At 45.0% G+C, this 16268-nt stretch overlaps 1 protein-coding gene across 2 annotated transcripts in view; it reads left to right on the top strand.

The window, feature by feature from the left end:
- LOC124004070 (transcription cofactor vestigial-like protein 4) overlaps positions 1 to 16268 on the top strand; it is a 95075-nt gene that overhangs the window by 19640 nt on the left and 59167 nt on the right. Inside the window, exon 1 of one of the 2 annotated variants that reach the window (XM_046312846.1) lies at positions 12094 to 12601. The exons of the other annotated variant lie outside the window; for it this stretch is intronic. Within the exon in view, the coding sequence (XP_046168802.1) occupies positions 12520 to 12601 (82 nt within the window). The 5' untranslated portion in view covers positions 12094 to 12519. Of the gene's footprint in view, positions 1 to 12093; positions 12602 to 16268 lie in introns of those variants that run through there. 2 annotated transcript variants of the gene reach the window in all.

Below are 16268 nucleotides of genomic sequence, written 5' to 3'. Positions count from 1 at the left end.
GTTGGCCTGGGGGGGGTAGGTTTATGACAGTCATAAATAGGGTGGACAAACAGTACAATCCACCCTGTTTACACTACGACAGACAGTACAGTCCACCCTGTTTACACTACGACAGACAGTACAGTCCACCCTGTTTACACTACGACAGACAGTACGTAGAATGTATGCACACATGACTGTAAGTCGCTTTGGATAAAAGCGTCTGCTAAATGGCATATATATTATTTATTATATTATATTATATTATTATAGTACAGTGTCTCTACCCAACTGAGGTTACATTTGCAAAACATAGAGATTCTGGGAACATCAGAAGGTCCGGGGGGAAATTAACTATATTCTGGTAATCCGACCAGTTGAACATATGCGGTGGTACTTAATGAATATGATGTCAGTCAGGTTGTCATCTGAGACATTCTCATCAATGATAAGATGACATAAACTCTACAGTGGAAAGTCTACACATCAGAGTTATCGGATTCACATGTAATTGTTGTTCAATTTAAATGTTTGAATATGAAATTATTTGTGAGGGGATGAAATGTGATTTTAGCTTCTAAAATGTGAGATTTGGGTTTTCATAAGATAGGGCTGCTCACTTAGTGGCCCGCCCACATGAAGAGACAGAGGTTGAAAACTATGAAACACACCCATTTTCCTTTTCCAAATGGGTGGTAATTTAGAATGCATAAGATACTGTATTTACGATAGCACACCTTCTTCCCTTTGTTCCTCAGTCTTCCCGCTCCTTCACTAAACCCGGACCCTTTTCTTTTGTGTAACCAGCCCGCTAGGGACGCTTTCCTATGATGTAAAGAATTATCTAGGCATGATTCATTCCTTGGATATGTAATTCTGTGTGATTAGTTGGGTATTTAGTAAATAAACAATTAAACCCAATTTTGCATTGCTGATTCAAATTGTTATCCAGGGTTCTTGCAGATAACTAAGAATTTACAACTTTCAGGTGAGATTGAATTAAGGTGACGATTGCTATTGACTGCTATTGATGTAAAATATTACTAGGTCTTTAAGAGTTTATTCGGAAGATAGCAGCTCTATAAATATTATTTTGTGGTGCCCGACTCTGTAGTTAATTACATTTTCATGATTAGCTCAATCAGGTGATATTAATTACGTTGAAATGATTTCATAGAATGTCATATCACTTAATCCAGCATAGCCAAAGAGACGACATATATATGGGGTCAATGATATTGCCAACTTTTCAGCAGTCTTATGGCTTGGGGGTAGAAGCGGTTTAGACTTGGCGCTCCGGTACCTCTTTCCCGTGTGGTAGCAGAGAGAACGGTCTATGACTTCGGTGGCTGGAGTCTTTGAACATTTTTAGAGCCTTCTTCTGACACCGCCTGGTATAGAGCTCCTGGATGGCAGGAACCTTGACCCCTCTGATGTACTGGGCAGTACACACTAACCTCTGTAGAGCCTTGCGGTCGCATGCTGAGCAGTTGCCATGCCCTCGTGTTTGGACCATGATAGTGGACGCCAAGGAACTTGAAGCACTCGACCAGCTCCACTACAGCCCTGTCGATGTGAATGGGGTCTTGCTCGGTCCTCCGTTTCCTGTAGTCCACTATCAGCTCCTTGGTCCACCACATTGCCAGGTTTCTGACCTACTCCCTATACATTTACATTTTTACATGTTAGTCATTTAGCAGATGCTCTTATACAGAGCGACTTAGTTACTGCATTCATCTTAAGATGGCTAGGTGGTACAACCACCTATCACTGTGGATCAAGGTGAGGGGGATTATTTAAGGTACAGTTTATTGAGGTAGGCTTTCAGATGTTTTGGAAGTAGTGCAGGGACACTGCTGTCCTAGCTTCAGGGGGAAGCTGGTTCCACCATTGTGGTGCCAGGACAGAGAAAGAGCTTGGACTGGGCTGAGCAGGAGCTGCCCCACTGTAGGGGTGGGAGGGCCAAGAGACCTAAGGTTGCAGAACGGGAGTGCTCTGTGTAGGGTTTGGGGCAGGGAGGGACAGTTCCTCTTGCTGTTATGTGGTCATGTAGTGGATGCAAGCTTCAACTGGAAGCCAGTGGAGTGTGGAACAGGGTGACATGACAGAACTTGGGAAGGTTGAAAACCAGACCAACCACCGTCGTGTCGTCGGCTAACTTAATGATGGTGTTGGAGTCGTGCATGGCCATGCAGTCATGGGTACAGGAGGGGACTAAGCATGCACCTCTGAGGGGCAACTATCATGGATTACCTAGGGAAACCCAGCCGCGAGCTGCCCAGTATGTCTACCAGACGTGCTAAATGCCTGCTATTATTATAAAACAAAATATTTACCCTTTATTTAACCAGGTATGTATATATATATATAACCCTAACCCTTTATTTAACTAGGTATTTATATATACACTACTCAAAAAAATAAAGGGAACACTTAAACAACACAATGTAACTCCAAGTCAATCACACTTATGTACCACTTCTGTGGTACTTCCTGTATATAGCCATGTTATTACCTGGTACTTCCTGTATATAGCCATGTTATTACCTGGTACTTCCTGTATATAGCCATGTTATTACCTGGTACTTCCTGTATATAGCCATGTTATTACCTGGTACTTCCTGTATATAGCCATGTTATTACCTGGTACTTCCTGTATATAGCCATGTTATTACCTGGTACTTCCTGTATATAGCCATGTTATTACCTGGTACTTCCTGTATATAGCCATGTTTCTTTTACTCGTTATTTATTTTGCATTTATTCCTTGTCACTATTGAAATTGAGTTATGAAATGTTTTATCTCAACTCTGCATTGTTGGGAAAGGACCCTTAAGTAATAGTTTCCCTGTTCGTCTACACCTGTTGTTTACGGCACATGTGGCAGATAGAATGTGATTGGATGTGTGTGTGTTGTCGTGTGTCTGTCTGGTCCGGAGCTATATCTGACTGAGTTACTAAACACCACTTGTATTTTAATGTGATTGGATGTGTGTGTGTTGTCGTGTGTTTTTCTGGTCCGGAGCTATATCTGACTGAGTTACTAAACACCACTTGTATTTTAATGTGATTGGATGTGTGTGTGTTGTCGTGTGTCTGTCTGGTCCGGAGCTATGTCCGACTGAGTTACTAAACACCACTTGTATTTGGTTGAACCATACTTGAGTCTCCCACACAATCCAAACGATGCTGTTTAGAATATGCTCTGACTGAAATGCCAGTGCTTTAAAAAAACAATGTATTGTCATTTTTTGTTCTAAACAAAGTGCTGTCCTTTCCATGAGTTGCTGTGTATTGTTACTCTTTGTTTCTGCTCCCCTGTTGTTCCTCAGCGATGTAACTGTCACCGAGGTTCTTTGTTCCACCCTCCACCTGGTTTTTGTGAGAGACAGGGCTAGATACTTGATTTTACACCTGCATTGTTTGCTGTTTGGGGTTTTAGGCTGGGTTTCTGTACAGCACTTTGAGATATCAACTGATGTACGAAGGGCTATAGAAATAAATTTGATTTGATACATCGCCACCCAACAGTAGGAAATATCAGGTTACCTCTATACAACATACCTAGTCCAAACTAACACTGAAGGCATCTCCCACCTCCCTTAACCCAAACTAACACTGAAGGCCTCACCCCCCCCCCCCCTCATCTCCCACCTAAAACCAAACTAACACTGAAGCCCCCCTCATCTCCCACCTCCCTTAAACCAAACTAACACTGAAGCCCCCCACACTGCTCTCCCCCTTCCTCTATCACTTGTTAGCTTTGCCCTTTAAATTGGTTAACTTGGGTCAAATGTTTCGAGGAGTCTTCCACAAGCTTGCCACAATAAGTGGGGTGAATTTTGTCCCATTCCTCCTAACAGAGCTGGTGTAACTGAGTCAGGTTTGTCGGCATCCTTTCTCACACACACTTATTCACTATTCAGTTCCAATACCTTGACGTTGTTGTCCTTAAGCCATTTTGCCACAACTTTGTAAGTATGCTTTGGGTCATTGTCCATTTGGAAGACCCAGTCTCCTTCCTGAGCGATATGACGGCTGCGTGGTCCCATAGTGTTTATACTTGCGTACTAGTGTTTGTACAGATGAACGTGGTACCTTCAGAACTTTTGGAAATTGCTCCAATGATGAACCAGACTGGTGGAGGTCTGCAGTTTGTTTCTGAGGTCTTGGCTGATTTCTTTTGATTTCCCCATGATGTCAAGCAAAGAGGCACTGAGTTTGAAGGTAGGCCTTGAAATACATCCACAGGTCCACCTCCAATTGACTCAAATGATTTCAGTTAGCCTATCAGAAGCTTCTAAAGTCATGACATAATTTTTTGGATTCCAAGCTGTTTAAAGGCACAGTCAACTTAGTGTATGTAAACTTCTGACCCACTGGCATTGTGATACAGTGGAATAATCTTTCTGTAAACAATTGTTGGAAAAATGACTTGTGTCATGCACAAAGTAGATGTCCTAACCGACTTGCCAAAACTATAGTTTGTTAACAAGACATTTGTAGAGTGGTTGTAAAACGAGTTTTAATGACTTCAACATAAGTGTATGTTAACTTCCGACTTCAGCTGTATGTGGTTAGAGTGGTTTGAGCATTGAGGCCGTCACCAAGAAGTTGCTAGATCGAATCCCCGAGCTGACAAGGTCAAAAAAAATGTGTCGTTCTGCCCCCTGAACAAGGCAGTTAACCCACTGTTTCCAGGCAGGCAGTCATTGTAAAACATAATTTGTTCTTAACTGACAGGCCTAGTTCAATAAAACAAATGTATTTAAGGGCAGAGAAACAGAGAAACAAGGTTAGTAGCCTACGTCAACATCAACACTTTTTATGGTCCTCCTGTAGCTCAGTTGGTAGAGCATGGCGCTTGTAACGCCAGGGTAGTGGGTTCGATCCCCGGGACCACCCATACGTAGAATGTATGCACACATGACTGTAAGTCGCTTTGGATAAAAGCGTCTGCTAAATGGCATTTATTATTATTATATTATGCAGATGGGAAGATTGGATTGTTGATAAGTTATTTCAAACAACACAGTGATTGTGACCGTACTATACAGTACTGTGATTATTTTACTGTACACACTTTTTTCAGTTAAATGCATTGTTGTTAAACTGACCAGGTGTCCCCCTTTCCTAAACGGGGTGGACAGGACTGTACGGTCTGTCATAGTGTAAACGGGGTGGACAGGACTGTACGGTCTGTCGTAGTGTAAACAGGGTGGAGAGGACTGTACGGTCTGTCGTAGTGTAAACAGGGTGGACTGTACTGTCTGTCGTAGTGTAAACAGGGTGGACTGTACGGTCTGCCGTAGTGTAAACAGGGTGGACTGTACTGTCTGTCGTAGTGTAAACAGGGTGGACTGTATGGTCTGTCGTAGTGTAAACAGGGTGGACTGTACTGTCTGCTGTAGTGTAAACAGGGTGGACTGTACGGTCTGTCGTAGTGTAAACAGGGTGGACAGGACTGTACGGTCTGTCGTAGTGTAAACAGGGTGGACAGGACTGTACGGTCTGTCGTAGTGTAAACAGGGTGGACTGTACTGTCTGTCGTAGTGTAAACAGGGTGGACTGTACTGTCTGTCGTAGTGTAAACAGGGTGGACTGTACTGTCTGCCGTAGTGTAAACAGGGTGGACTGTACTGTCTGTCGTAGTGTAAACAGGGTGGACAGCACTGTCTGTCGTAGTGTAAACAGGGTGGACTGCACTGTCTGTCGTAGTGTAAACAGGGTGGACTGTACTGTACTGTCTGTCGTAGTGTAAACAGGGTAAACAGGGTGGACTGTACTGTCTGTGGACTGTAGTGTAAACAGGGTGGACTGTACTGTCTGTGGACTGTAGTGTAAACAGGGTGGACTGTACTGTCTGTCGTAGTGTAAACAGGGTGGACTGTACTGTCTGTCGTAGTGTAAACAGGGTGGACTGTACTGTCTGTCGTAGTGTAAACAGGGTGGACTGTACTGTCTGTCGTAGTGTAAACAGGGTGGACTGTACTGTCTGTCGTAGTGTAAACAGGGTGGACTGTACTGTCTAAACAGGGTGGACTGTCTGTCTGTAGTGTAAACAGGGTGGACTGTACTGTCTGTCGTAGTGTAAACAGGGTGGACTGTACTGTCTGTCGTAGTGTAAACAGGGTGGACTGTACTGTCTGTCGTAGTGTAAACAGGGTGGACTGTACTGTCTGTCGTAGTGTAAACAGGGTGGACTGTACTGTCTGTCGTAGTGTAAACAGGGTGGACTGTACTGTCTGTCGTAGTGTAAACAGGGTGGACTGTACTGTCTGTCGTAGTGTAAACAGGGTGGACTGTACTGTCTGTCGTAGTGTAAACAGGGTGGACTGACGTAGTGTAAACAGGGTGGACTGTCTGTCTGTCGTAGTGTAAACAGGGTGGACTGTACTGTCTGTCGTAGTGTAAACAGGGTGGACTGTACTGTCTGTCGTAGTGTAAACAGGGTGGACTGTACTGTCTGTCGTAGTGTAAACAGGGTGACTGACTAAACAGGGTGGACTGTCTGTCTGTAGTGTAAACAGGGTGGACTGTACTGTCTGTCGTAGTGTAAACAGGGTGGGACTGTACTGTCTGTCGTAGTGTAAACAGGGTGGACTGTACTGTCTGTCTAAACAGGGTGGACTGTAGTGTAAACAGGGTGGACTGTACTGTCTGTCGTAGTGTAAACAGGGTGGACAGGACTAGTGTAAACAGGGTGGACGTAGTGTAAACAGGGTGGACTGGACTGTCTGTCGTAGTGTAAACAGGGTGGACTGGACTGGACTGTCTGTCGTAGTGTAAACAGGGTGGACTGGACTGGACTGTCTGTCGTAGTGTAAACAGGGTGGACTGGACTGTACTGATACAATCAGGACTGTACTGATACAAGCACTAATAGTCACTACAATGAGTTTTGTTAAATGGTCCCTTTAGTTCTGAGTTGAGTAACTGCCCCAAGGTGATTAACAGTTATGCAACACTCAGCCTGTAAATACCAACTAGTAGGTTTGTTTTTACAAATAAAAGCATGGCCACACACACACACACACACACACACACACACACACACACACACACACACACACACACACACACACACACACACACACACACACACACACACACACACACACACACACACACACACACACACACACACTGTTCTTGGGGCTGTGGGTTAGGAGGGGAGGCTGTGGGTTAGGAGGGGGGGGCTGTGGGTCAGGGGTGGGGGCTGGGGTGGCTGTGGGTTAGGAGGGGGGTGGCTGTGGGTTAGGAGGGGGGCTGTGGGTCAGGAGGGGGCTGTGGGTTAGCTACAGGTTTAGTAGTAATGTAGAGCAGGTCTGGACATCTGCAGGGAAGACGTGTGTCTGAACAGATAGAATGAGTCAGTGGTCATCGGCATACTTGGCCCATGTTTTATGGGTTTAAATGAATTGGGCCCCAGCTGCTAAAGGGCCCCCAGCTGCTAAAGGGCCCCCAGCTGCTAAAGGGCCCCCAGCTGCTAAAGGGCCCCCAGCTGCTAAAGGGCCCCCAGCTGCTAAGGGGCCCCCAGCTGCTAAGGGGCCCCAGCTGACTGTCTTTTAAAGGTGCAATATGCAGAAATACGCCTTATTAATTAACATGGGACCAACACTTTACATGTTGCGTTTTTTATATTTTTGTTCAATGTAGATTCAATGGTTGTAAAGATGGGGAGAGGTCTCTCCATAATAAAGAGATGGGGAGAGGTCTCTCCATAATAAAGAGATGGGGAGAGGTCTCTCCATAATAAAGAGATGGGGAGAGGTCTCTCCATAATAAAGAGATGGGGAGAGGTCTCTCCATAATAAAGAGATGGGGAGAGGTCTCTCCATAATAAAGAGATGGGGAGAGGTCTCTCCGTCTCCATAATAAAGAGATGGGGAGAGGTCTCTCCGTAATAAAGAGATGGGGAGAGGTCTCTCCGTAATAAAGAGATGGGGAGAGGTCTCTCCGTAATAAAGAGATGGGGAGAGGTCTCTCCGTAATAAAGAGATGGGGAGAGGTCTCTCCGTAATAAAGAGATGGAGAGAGGTCTCTCCGTAATAAAGAGATGGAGAGAGGTCTCTCCGTAATAAAGAGACGGAGAGAGGTCTCTCCGGAGAGAGGTCTCTCCGTAATAAAGAGACGGGGAGAGGTCTCTCCGTAATAAAGAGACGGGGAGAGGTCTCTCCGTAATAAAGAGACGGGGAGAGGTCTCTCCGTAATAAAGAGACGGGGAGAGGTCTCTCCGTAATAAAGAGACGGGGAGAGGTCTCTCCGTAATAAAGAAAGAGACGTAATAAAGAGGGAGAGGTCTCTCCGTAATAAAAGACGGGGAGAGGTCTCTCCGTAATAAAGAGACGGGGAGAGGTCTCTCCGTAATAAAGAGACGGGGAGAGGTCTCTCCGTAATAAAGAGACGGGGAGAGGTCTCTCCGTAATAAAGAGACGGGAGAGGTCTCTCCGTAATAAAGAGACGGGGAGAGGTCTCCATAATAAAGAGACGGGGAGAGGTCTCTCCATAATAAAGAGACGGAGAGAGGTCTCTCCATAATAAAGAGACGGAGAGAGGTCTCTCCATAATAAAGAGACGGGGAGAGGTCTCTCCATAATAAAGAGACGGGGAGAGGTCTCTCCATAATAAAGAGACTGGGAGAGGTCTCTCCATAATAAAGAGACGGAGAGAGGTCTCTCCATAATAAAGAGACGGGGAGAGGTCTCTCCATAATAAAGAGACGGGGAGAGTTCTCTCCATAATAAAGAGATGGGGAGAGGTCTCTCCATAATAAAGAGATGGGGAGAGGTCTCTCCATTATAAAGAGATGGAGAGAGGTCTCTCCGTAATAAAGACATGGAGAGAGGTCTCTCCGTAATAAAGAGACGGGGAGAGGTCTCTCCGTAATAAAGAGAGTTCTGCTCTAGTTTTATCTTATCTTGATTATTGTCCAGTCATATGGTCAAGTCCTGCTCTAGTTTTATCTTATCTTGATTATTGTCCAGTCATATGGTCAAGTCCTGCTCTAGTTTTATCTTATCTTGATTATTGTCCAGTCATATGGTCAAATCCTGCTCTAGTTTTATCTTATCTTGATTATTGTCCAGTCATATGGTCAAGTCCTGCTCTAGTTTTATCTTATCTTGATTATTGTCCAGTCATATGGTCAAGTCCTGCTCTAGTTTTATCTTATCTTGATTATTGTCCAGTCATATGGTCAAATCCTGCTCTAGTTTTATCTTATCTTGATTATTGTCCAGTCATATGGTCAAGTCCTGCTCTAGTTTTATCTTATCTTGATTATTGTCCAGTCATATGGTCAAGTCCTGCTCTAGTTTTATCTTATCTTAATTATTGTCCAGTCATATGGTCAAGTCCTGCAGCCTCTAGTTTTTGTTTTGTCTTGATTATTGTCCAGTCGTGTGGTCCAGTGCTGCAAAAAAAAGACCTAGTTAAGCTGCAGCTGGTCCAGAAATAAGCGCCACGTCTTGCTCTTCATTGTAATCAGAGGGCTGATATAAATACTGTGCTGCCAGTCTCTCTTGGCTCAGAGTTGAGGAGAGACTGACTGCATCACTTCTTTATTTTTAATGTGTTGGAACACTTCAAATCGTTTGCATAGTCCACTTACTCACAGCTCTGAAACACACTTCACAGTCCCTGAATCCAGAACAGATTAAAGAAAGTGTTTCGTATTATACAGAGCCCTTATTGCCTGCAACTCCCTTCCATCATATATTGCTCAGAAGTGACCGACCGTCTCAAATCGGTCTTATGTAGCAATTTAAAATTGCACTATTTACACTATTTAAAATGTAAAAAACTGAAATGTGACATTTACATAAGTATTCAGACCCTTTACTCAGTACTTTGTTGAATCACCTTTGGCAGTGATTACAGGCTCGAGGTTTCTTAGGTATGACGCTACAAGCTTGGCACGCCTGCATTTGGGGAGATTCTCCCATTCTTCTCTGCAGATCTTCTCAAGCTCTGTCAGGTTGGATGGGGAGTGTCGCTGCACAGCTATTTTCAGGTCTCTCCAGAGATGATCGATCGGGTTGAAGCCTGGTCTCTGGCTGGGCCACTCAATGACATTCAGAGAGTTGTCCTGGCGCCACTCCTACGCTGTCTTGGCTGTGTGCTTAGGGTCGGTGTCCTGTTAGACTGGGGCAAAGGTTCACAATCTGAGGTCCTGATCGCTCTGGACCAGGTTTTCATCAAGGATCTCTCTGTACTCTTTGCTCTGTTCATCTTTCCCTCGACCCTGTCTAGTCTCCCAGTCCCTGCTGCTGAGAAACATCCCATGATGCTGCCACCACCATGCTTCACCGTACGGATGGTGCCAGGTTTCCTCCAGACGTGACACCTGGCATTCAAGCCAAGGAGTTCAATCTTTGTTTCATCAAACCAGAGAATCTTGTTTCTCATGGTCTGAGAGTCCTTTAGGTGTCTTTTGGCAAATATCAAGCGGGCTGTCATGTGCCTTTTACTGAGGAGTGGCTTCCATTTGGCCACTCTACCATAAAGGCCTGATTGGTGGAGTGCTGCATAGATGGTTGTCCTTCTGGAAGGTTCTCCCATCTCCACAGAGGAACTCTAGAGCTCTGTCAGTGACCATCGGGTTCTTGGTCACCTCCCTGACCAAGGCCATCCTCCCCTGATTGCTCAGTTTGTCTGGTGGTTCGTAAATTTAAGAACAATGGAGGTGTGTTGAATATGTTGAAGACAAATACACAACTCCGAGACGAGAGGTCAAAAGGACCAGAAGTCAATAAAGTAATAACGAAAGTGTTTTTTTCTGTAATAAGGTCAATGGTTCAGAGACATGGGAGAAATGTGTCTTCTGAAATTGGTTATAAAATGACATTCTGTCCCTTTGTTCTGGGGAGAGAACCACTGGAGAGAATCACTGAGGACAGGGGAGACCATCTACCTCTGTATGAGTTGTCCTCTTTGAATAAACCTGATTTGCTTTGGGGTCTGTGTGTATTAAAGAATAACATCAATTGCTAACAGAGGCCATTGTGTTCTTGGGGACATTCAATGTTGCAGACATTTTTTGGTACCCCCAGATCTTTGCCTCGACACAATCCTGTCTCCGAGCTCTATGGATTCTACAATTCCTTCGACCTCATGGCTTGGCTTTTATTTTGGGACCTTGTATAGACAGGTGTGTGCCTTTCCAAATCATGTCCAATCAATTGAATTTACCACAGGTGGATTCCAATCAAGTTGTAGAAACATCTCAAGGATGATCAATGAAAAATAGCAGAGCCAAGGACAACATACCTTTCTAGCTGAAGGTCAGGCAAGAGAGAACAATAGGAGGGTACGGTAACACAGATACCCCACGACAGACCAAACCGAAATATACTAAACTTATACAATCAAGTTTATTTACAATAATATATATATATATATATATATATATTGTGTTTGCACACAAAAACAAAAAATAACATTAGCTAATAATAACCATACTCTGAATTATGATTCAAATGAAATGATTTACATCCCCTCTTGACATGGCCTATTTGGTCTATGTGTGCAATTTGGTGCATAATCTAGGAAGTAGTGATTCTGTTCCACTAGAGGGCAGCACAACATCACTGTACATAGTAAGATATTTGGGTAATGCCAGGGCATTGTTTTGTTTTTCTCAATTCAATTCAAGGGCTTTATTGGCATGGGAAACATGTGTTAACATTGCCAAAGCAAGTGAGGTAGACAACATACGAAGTGAATATATAAAGTGAAAAACAACAAAAAAATTCTCTCTCTCCTATCAAAACAAGAAAAACTGTTGTATTTGGAGATTTGAGAAGTGGATTTTGAAGGACAGTTGTACCATACATAATTATAGTAGCCAAACTGTCTTCATGAAAACCACCGTTCTGTAAATCACAGTTAATATCCGTATGTTTGTAAGAAGGAACTAGGTTAAATGTATTCTGAATATAGTTCTCATTGCATGTTATTTTCGTCAAGACAACACTATTTCCTGTCTCCCAAATGATGTAGTAGCCCCTCCTTGTTTTTAGTCTCTCTCCCACCCTCTCTGCCCTCTTTTCCTCTCCCCTCCCCGGCCCTCTCCTACTCTCCCCTCCCCGGCAATGCCTGGCTCTGCATTTGGAAGGCTGATCTTCTGTGAAAAAAATCCCTGACATTTGAGTCTCTCCCGGGATTTACCGAGCATGCCCAGTGTTCGCCGTCTCCTCGGAGGAAACGGGTGTAGATTGGAGTCGGACGGAGCCAAGCCTGCTGCGTGTCAGTGCGACTTTACAGCTGGCTGTAAGGTTAGGAGCAACTGGCGCTAGCTACACTCTTTTCTTGTCCCAACAAATACTTTTTATATCTTTACAACTATTTAAAAACTCCCTAGGATTTTTATCGGGAAGTATTTTTTTTCAACGTTTTTCTTTGATTCGAGGAGTTTATTTGCGCGTAGAAAAGTTGAGTTGAAGTCTGAGCAGTTTAGCAGCTCCGTGTGGTCGAGCTCTGGTCGCAATCCTTTTTCTTTGCGACTCGGTTGGAAGCAAAAAAAAAGCTGGTCTTTAAATGCTTGTTAGGAAAATGGATCTGTTGAGCTATCAGTACCTGGACAAAATGAACAACAACATCGGAATACTTTGCTACGAAGGTAAACTATGTTTATTTACGCGATCCATTGACAACAGATGTGACGTTACTGCTTTACTTTGTCACCTATAACGGGGATTTAATACTTCTTGATGGGGAGGGGGGCCAAAAAATGGGTCGGCCTCCCCACACCCACATCTACATCCACATCTACACCCACATCTACACCCACATCTACACCCACATCTACATCCACATCTACACCCACATCTACACCCACATCTACACCCACATCTACACCCACATCTACACCCACATCTACACCCACATCTACATCCACATCTACACCCACATCTACATCCACATCTACACCCACATCTACATCCACATCCACATCTACACCCACATCCACATCTACACCCACATCTACATCCACACCCACATCTACATCCACATCTACACCCACATCTACACCCACATCTACACCCACATCTATCCCCTCATCTACACCCACATCTACACCCACATCTACATCCACATCTACATCCACATCTATCCCCTCATCTACACCCACATCTACATCCACATCTACACCCACACCCACATCCACATCTACACCCACATCCATACCCACATCTACACCCACACCCACATCTACACCCACATCTACACCCACACCCGCATCCACATCTACACCCACACCTACATCTACACCCACATCTGCATCTACACCCACACCTACATCTACACCCGCATCTACATCTACACCCGCATCTACATCTACACCCGCATCTACATCTACACCCGCATCCACACCCACATCCACACCCACATCCACATCTACACCCACATCTACACCCACATCTACACCCACATCCATACCCACACCCACATCTATCCCCTCATCTATCCCCTCATCTATCCCCACATCTATCCCTCTCATCTATCCCTCTCATCTATCCCTCTCATCTATCCCTCTCATCTATCCCCTCATCTATCCCCTCATCTATCCCTCTCATCTATCCCTCTCATCTATCCCTCTCATCTATCCCTCTCATCTATCCCTCATCTATCCCCTCATCTATCCCTCTCATCTATCCCTCTCATCTATCCCTCTATCTATCCCCACATCTATCTATCCCCACATCTATCTATCCCCACATCTATCTATCCTCACATCTATCTATCCTCACATCTATCTATCCTCACATCTATCTATCCTCACATCTATCTATCCTCACATCTATCTATCCCCACATCTATCTATCCCCACATCTATCTATCCCCACATCTATCTATCCCCAGATCCCCACATCTATCTATCCCCTCATCTATCTATCCCCTCATCTATCTATCCCCACATCTATCTATCCCCACATCTATCTATCCCCACATCTATCTATCCCCACATCTATCTATCCCCTCATCTATCTATCCCCACATCTATCTATCCCCACATCTATCCATACCCACATCTATCCCCACATCCATACCCACACATGCAGTCAGAGCCGGACCTATCCTTTTGGGGGCCCTAAGTGATATTTAGTTGCCCCCTCCCCACCAGCTTGAGAAAAACATTTAAGCATCCCCTTTACAGTGGAGAGAAATGTACATTTTAGAGTACATTTCCTGCAATTGTACACAGTTTAGATAAAATGTTGTAGTTTTTAAAGCAAGTGTGCTTCAATTCAACACATTTTTGCCATTGGGGTGGAGAGAAGATATTTTGCAATTTTACAACTCAGGACGGTTTACCCGTGGTGGGATGGTTTACCTGTGGTGGGATGGTTTACCTGTGGTGGGATGGTTTACCTGTGGTGGGATGGTCTACCTGTGGTGGGATGGTCTACCCGTGGTGGGATGGTCTACCTGTGGTGGGATGGTCTACCTGTGGTGGGATGGTCTACCCGTGGTGGGATGGTTTACCTGTGGTGGGATGGTCTACCTGTGGTGGGATGGTCTACCCGTGGTGGGATGGTTTACCCGTGGTGGGATGGTCTACCTGTGGTGGGATGGTCTACCCGTGGTGGGATGGTTTACCCGTGGTGGGATGGTTTACCCGTGGTGGGATGGTCTACCTGTGGTGGGATGGTCTACCTGTGGTGGGATGGTCTACCTGTGGTGGGATGGTCTACCTGTGGTGGGATGGTCTACCTGTGGTGGGATGGTCTACCTGTGGTGGGATGGTCTACCTGTGGTGGGATGGTCTACCTGTGGTGGGATGGTCTACCTGTGGTGGGATGGTCTACCTGTGGTGGGATGGTTTACCTGTGGTGGGATGGTTTACCCGTGGTGGGATGGTCTACCCGTGGTGGGATGGTCTACCTGTGGTGGGATGGTCTACCCGTGGTGGGATGGTTTACCCGTGGTGGGATGGTTTACCCGTGGTGGGATGGTTTACCCGTGGTGGGATGGTTTACCCGTGGTGGGATGGTTTACCCGTGGTGGGATGGTTTACCCGTGGTGGGATGGTTTACCCGTGGTGGGATGGTTTACCCGTGGTGGGATGGTTTACCCGTGGTGGGATGGTTTACCCGTGGTGGGATGGTTTACCCGTGGTGGGATGGTCTACCTGTGGTGGGATGGTCTACCTGTGGTGGGATGGTCTACCTGTGGTGGGATGGTCTACCTGTGGTGGGATGGTCTACCTGTGGTGGGATGGTCGACAGTTGAAGTCGGAAGTTTACATACACCTTAGCCAAATACATTTAAACTCAGTTTTGCACAATTCCTGGTTTTTAATCCTAGTAAAAAATCCCTGTTTTAGTTCAGTTAGGATCACCACTTTATTTTAAGAATGTGAAATGTCAGAATAATAGTAGAGTGATTTATTTCAGCTTTTATTTCTTTCATCACATTCCCAGTGGGTCAGAAGTTTACATACACTCAATAGGTATTTGGTAGCATTGCCTTTTAAATTGTTTAACTTAGGTCAAATGTTTCAGGGAGCCTTCCACAAGCTTCCCTCAAGTTGGGTGAATTTTGGCTCATTCCTCCTGACAGAGCTGGTGTAACTGAGTCAGGTTTGTAGACCTCCTTACTGACACACACTTTTTCAGTTCTGCCCACAAATATTGTATAGGATTGAGGTCAGGGCTTTGTGATGGCCACTCCAATACCTTGACTTTGTTGTCCTTAAGCCATTTTGCTACAACTTTGGAAGCAAGCTTGGGGTCATTGTCCATTTGGAAGACCCATTTGCGACCAAGCTTTAACTTGGACTCAAGACTGATGTCTTGAGATGTTGCTTCAATATATTCACATAATTTTCCTGCCTCGTGATGCCATCTATTTTGTGAAGTGCACCAGTCCCTCCTGCAGCAAAGCAACCCCACAACATGATGCTGCCACCCCCGTGCTTCACGGTTGGGATGGTGTCCTTCGGCTTGCAAGCCTCCCCCTTTTTCTCCCAACAGAATGATGGTCATTATGGCCAAACGGTTCCATTTTTGTTTCATCAGACCAGAGGACATTTCTCCAACGAATACGATATTTGTCCCCATGTGCAGTTGCAAACCGTAGTCTGTCTGTTTTATGGCGGTTTTGGAGCAGTGGCTTCTTCCTTGCTGAGCGGCCTTTCAGGTTATGTCGATATAGGACTTGTTTTACTGTGGATATAGATACTTTTGTACCTGTTTCCTCCAGCATCTTCACAAGGTCCTTTGCTGTTGTTCTGGGATTGATTTGCACTTTTCGCACCAAAGTGCGTTCATCTCTAGGAGACA

This window comes from Oncorhynchus gorbuscha, linkage group LG18, assembly GCF_021184085.1.
Source record: "Oncorhynchus gorbuscha isolate QuinsamMale2020 ecotype Even-year linkage group LG18, OgorEven_v1.0, whole genome shotgun sequence".
NCBI classification, from domain to species: Eukaryota; Metazoa; Chordata; class Actinopteri; order Salmoniformes; family Salmonidae; genus Oncorhynchus; species Oncorhynchus gorbuscha.
This window is presented reverse-complemented; position numbering and strand designations above follow the sequence as displayed.